The sequence below is a fragment of the Tachysurus fulvidraco genome, chromosome 21, assembly GCF_022655615.1.
Source record: "Tachysurus fulvidraco isolate hzauxx_2018 chromosome 21, HZAU_PFXX_2.0, whole genome shotgun sequence".
NCBI lineage: Eukaryota > Metazoa > Chordata > Actinopteri > Siluriformes > Bagridae > Tachysurus > Tachysurus fulvidraco.
In genome coordinates this window covers 22,936,819-22,941,818 of record NC_062538.1, presented here as the reverse complement: position 1 = coordinate 22,941,818, position 5,000 = coordinate 22,936,819, and the positions used below count along the sequence as shown (strand labels likewise).

Below are 5,000 nucleotides of genomic sequence, written 5' to 3'. Positions count from 1 at the left end.
TGTGTTTGTGTGTGTATGTGTGTGTATGTGTGTGTATGTGTGTGTTTGTGTGTGTATGTGTGTGTTTGTGTGTGTTTGTGTGTGTATGTGTGTGTATGTGTGTGTATGTGTGTGTTTGTGTGTGTATGTGTGTGTTTGTGTGTGTATGTGTGTGTATGTGTGTATATGTGTGTATATGTGTGTATATGTGTGTATATGTGTGTATATGTGTGTGTATGTGTGTGTATGTGTGTGTATGTGTGTGTATGTGTGTATATGTGTGCACCTGAATCAGAGGCTCAGTCCACACTTTGACATCGAGTTTCAGACTCCGCACTTTGGACCTATTTGCCCCCATCATGCGGTGAACTCCTGTGTGATACAGACAGTGTGTGTGAGTCTCAATCAATCAATCAAACTTTATTTATAGAGCACTTTAAAACACCCAAAGATCTGTACAGAAGAATATATACACATAAAATACACAAACTCATACAAGACATAAAACTAAGGACAAAATGATCAGGTGTGAAAGCCAAAGGAAAACAGGTGGGTTTTAAGAAGACAATGTAGAGGCCTGTCTAACGGGCAGGGGCAGATCGGTCCACTTTAGGAGCTATTACAGGGAAGACACGTCCTCTCTGAGCTTCTGTTTAGTTTGGGCACATTCAGGAGCAGCTGATCAGCTGACCTGAGAGAACGGGTGGGTCTATAAGGGTGTAGCAGCCTAAAATGTTTGGGCAGCCAATGAAGTGACGCTAAATAGGGGAATGTGCTCGTGTTCACGCGGCCAGTTAACAGACGTGCAGCGTTTTAAACCGTCTGCAGACGAACAACAGAAGACCCACACTGACCCCCACATACAGTGTGTTACAGTAATGCAGCCGGGTGGTTACAGGCGTTACTGTCTCAAACAGGAACAGTGTGTGTTCAGTACACAACACATGACAGGAACAGTGTGTGTTCAGTACACAAACACACGACAGGAACAGTGTGTGTTCAGTACACAACACATGACAGGAACAGTGTGTGTTCAGTACACAACACATGACAGGAACAGTGTGTGTTCAGTACACAACACACAACAGGAACAGTGTGTGTTCAGTACACAACACATGACAGGAACAGTGTGTGTTCAGTACACAACACATGACAGGAACAGTGTGTGTTCAGTACACAAACACACAACAGGAACAGTGTGTGTTCAGTACACAAACACACGACAGGAACAGTGTGTGTTCAGTACACAACACATGACAGGAACAGTGTGTGTTCAGTACACAACACATGACAGGAACAGTGTGTGTTCAGTACACAACACATGACAGGAACAGTGTGTGTTCAGTACACAACACATGACAGGAACAGTGTGTGTTCAGTACACAACACATGACAGGAACAGTGTGTGTTCAGTACACAACACATGACAGGAACAGTGTGTGTTCAGTACACAACACACGACAGGAACAGTGAGGGACTGCAGCCAGGAAGTGCAGCATGACTTTATTACCATTTTACTGTTTAGTGCTTCTTTCTTTTTCTTTTCTTGTAGCCTTTCTTTGTCTTATAGCCTGTTTCATTGTCATTAATATTCATGAGCAGGGGCGTGGCACTCGTTAATATTCATGAGCAGGGGAGTGGCACTCGTTAATATTCATGAGCAGAGGCGTGGCACTCATTAATATGCAGATGTTGAAGAAAGGCCCTCAGCTGTATTTGTTGTTAATCTCAGTTTAAAGCCTTTGTGAGGAATCTTACTGCACACTTCCTGCTTCACAAATAAACACCTCCACAAACACCTCATCACCTGCGCAGGCCTCACAGATGACCATTAGCAGGTTGATGGACGCCCACTCCGGGTTTGGACTGCCGCAGTCAGCACACACTTTATTCCAGGGACTTGACCACAAGCGCAGCGCCACCTCACTGCAGGACAGAGCACTGCGGATCACCGCGTTCAGAAGATCCAGCCACGTCGCTAAGTCTCTCGAAGAGTCGGCTGAGAAACTGGAACAAACAACGATGGACAAGAAGAAGAAGAAGAAGAAGAAGAAGAAGAAGAAGAGGAAGATGAGGAGGAAGAGGAAGAGGAAGATGAGGAGGAAGAGTGATAGTTTTAGATGTTTTCACATGAAGACACTTGAAGTCTTAAACAAAACAAATTGATGTCTGGGAAGCAGGAAGTGCAGAGAGAACAGGAAGTGACTCACTTGAATGTTTTATAAGGTGTAACGAGGCTAAAGCTGTGGCGTCCGGTCTGTTTTACTGAGGCCACGTTCATGTACACAAATGTCATCCCGAGGCCCAAATTAAAGTCCTGCAACATGTTTCATCATCAGAAGGACGTCACGGAACAGTTCATATGGAAATGTCAGATTCATGTGATGTGTGATTCAGAGAGCACAGCGTTGTGTGTGTGTGTGTGTGTGTGTGTGTGTGTGTGTGTGTGTGTGTGTGTGTGTGTGTGTGTGTGTGTGTGTGTCTGTGTGTGTCTGTGTGTGTGTGTGTGTGTGTGTGTGTGTGTGTGTGTGTCTGTGTGTGTGTGTCTGTGTGTGTGTGTGTGTGTGTGTGTGTGTGTGTGTGTCTGTGTGTGTCTGTGTGTGTGTGTGTGTGTGTGTGTGTGTGTGTGTGTGTGTGTGTCTGTGTGTGTCTGTGTCTGTGTCTGTGTCTGTGTGTGTCTGTGTGTGTGTGTGTGTGTGTCTGTGTCTGTGTGTGTCTGTCTGTGTGTGTGTGTGTGTGTGTGTGTGTGTGTGTCTGTGTGTGTCTGTGTGTGTGTGTGTGTGTGTGTGTGTGTGTGTGTCTGTGTGTGTCTGTGTGTGTGTCTGTGTCTGTGTGTGTCTGTGTGTGTGTGTGTGTGTGTCTGTGTCTGTGTGTGTCTGTCTGTGTGTGTGTGTGTGTGTGTGTGTGTGTGTCTGTGTCTGTGTGTGTGTGTGTCTGTGTGTGTGTTTGTGTGTGTGTGTGTGTGTGTGTGTGTGTGTGTGTGTCTGTGTGTGTCTGTGTGTGTGTGTGTGTGTGTGTGTCTGTGTGTGTGTGTGTGTGTGTGTGTGTGTGTGTGTGTGTGTGTGTGTGTGTGTGTGTGTGTGTGACTGTGTGTGTCTGTGTGTGTGTGTTTGTGTTTGTGTGTGTGTGTGTGTGTGTGTGTGTGTGTGTGTGTGTGTGTGTGTGTGTGACTGTGTGTGTCTGTGTGTGTGTGTTTGTGTTTGTGTGTGTGTGTGTGTGTGTTTGTGTGTGTGTGTGTGTGTGTTTGTGTGTGTGTGTGTGTGTGTGTGTGTGTGTGTGTGTGTGTGTGTGTGTGTGTGTGTGTGTGTGTGTGTGTGTGTGTGTGGAACATCAATACAGAATATAGAATAAGAAAAGAAGTGAAAACTCCTCTTGTGTCTTTACCTCTTTGCTGTTGTATATCCACAGGTTGTGTCCACTGATGGAGCAGTAAACTTTGCTACGTGGTTCTTTCATAGTCAGTGAGCCATGATGAAGAGGAGGTGCTGGAGCTTCTCTTCCTCTGGAAGCAAGCAGTGATGTAATCCATCCCATCCTCACATCTGCACACGAAACATTCCCCAAAACTATTGAACCGTCTGTGTTTATGTGTCACTGACTCTGAGTCTCTGTTGCTAACGCTAACGGTTATAAAAACGTCAGATGCTTCAGGAGCGTTCCCAGTACAGAACCCTGTGGAACACCTGGATCATTCTCACCTTCACTGGGAGCCATGAACTCAAAGTGCTTCTTGCGGAAGTAAATGAGGAAGTGTCCTCGGTCCTGCTGGCGCAGGTTGGTGATGCTCGACACGTGGAACACGTACTCAGAGAACTTGTCCTTAATCGGCGATCACAGACAAACTATTTTAAGAAATTCCTGAGCAGTGATTTGTGAATCCACAGAAGTAAAAGTATTATAATGGCTTTATAAACTCACTGTGCGTTTCTTCCACAGAGCCATCACCTGACCATCAAACGTGGTCCACAGCACGTTGTGTCTTTAGGAATAAGAAATAAACATGTTGTGATAGACTGACCTGCGTGGGAGGGGCCTGAGGGTGGGGGCGGGGCAATACATTAAAGATAATATCACAAAACTTAAATGAACACAACAGATCTGTCATGACCAATGTAACTCAGATCAGGTGACCGCTGGACTTTCAGTTCATGCTTTCAGCTACTTCTGATGATCGTAAGAACATCATGAAGAGAAGATGTTAAGTTTCCCTACTTGCGTCCCTTCCAGACGTCGAGCCAGCTGGAGCGTGACACGGCGCTCTCTCTGTAGAAGCTCTCTGCAGCCTGGGTGACGTTCTTTGTTGCTCCTGAAGATTTCCTCCGGCTCACACGGATGGTAGCAGCGCTGGAGAACCATGAGGAATAAGGGCATTAATGAGGACCTGAACAAATCAAAAGAGCAATCAGCAGCACATAAAACCTTGCAAGCTTCAACCAAGAACTTCTCCTCCCTTACTCTGGTCCATGGCTAATCCTGTGGCGTATCTTCATCCTCTCAGCCACTCAGAGGTTTGTCATGGAGAGTACCTGCTGCTGGAGGACTTCTGTCCTGATTTATCTGTTAAGACTTTCTGATCCAAGGCTCTATAACCCCTAAGTATGAGCTCTAACCTTTCCAGACCAAATTGACCCAAAGCTGATCGCCTTCTTCTGCTGAAGGTGCTGTGCTCCAGGTCACTAACCCCAACCTCCTCACACTCATACAAATCTGCACCAAGGTTCTAGATCTCACCGTGGTTTCTTTGGGGTTGGTGTTTGTTTCGGTTTCTTCAGCACTGATGTTTTGTACAGAGCAGCATTATTAGGCTGAGAATTCGTCTCCTCGGGAGCGCTGTTTAAAAACAAGAAGAAACTTTGGATCCACACTCTTACTGAGACATTCTGCAGAATGTGAAGTTTCAGTTTATTACAGCAGCTTTCCAGGATCTCACCCACCTTTCTGTGGAGTTGTGACATTCTTCAGGAGGGTGGAGGTCATTAGCCGTGTCTGTCTGTGGGCTGAAGGGCGTCACGAGGCCTTCA

At 46.0% G+C, this 5,000-nt stretch overlaps 1 protein-coding gene across 4 annotated transcripts in view; it reads right to left on the bottom strand.

Annotated features, from left to right (window-relative positions):
* LOC113657218 (arf-GAP with Rho-GAP domain, ANK repeat and PH domain-containing protein 1) overlaps positions 1-5,000 on the bottom strand; it is a 13,142-nt gene that overhangs the window by 4,976 nt on the left and 3,166 nt on the right. For all 4 annotated transcript variants that reach the window (XM_047805709.1, XM_027168851.2, XM_047805708.1 and 1 more), the window contains exons 4-12: positions 4,914-5,000; positions 4,711-4,809; positions 4,192-4,323; positions 3,898-3,958; positions 3,678-3,798; positions 3,364-3,521; positions 2,190-2,296; positions 1,787-1,986; positions 266-351 (exon numbers count right to left, since the gene is read on the bottom strand). The exon at positions 4,914-5,000 is cut by the window's right edge and continues 196 nt beyond it. In XM_047805709.1, the coding sequence (XP_047661665.1) occupies positions 266-351; positions 1,787-1,986; positions 2,190-2,296; positions 3,364-3,521; positions 3,678-3,798; positions 3,898-3,958; positions 4,192-4,323; positions 4,711-4,809; positions 4,914-5,000 (1,051 nt within the window). The remainder of the gene's footprint in view (positions 1-265; positions 352-1,786; positions 1,987-2,189; positions 2,297-3,363; positions 3,522-3,677; positions 3,799-3,897; positions 3,959-4,191; positions 4,324-4,710; positions 4,810-4,913) is intronic.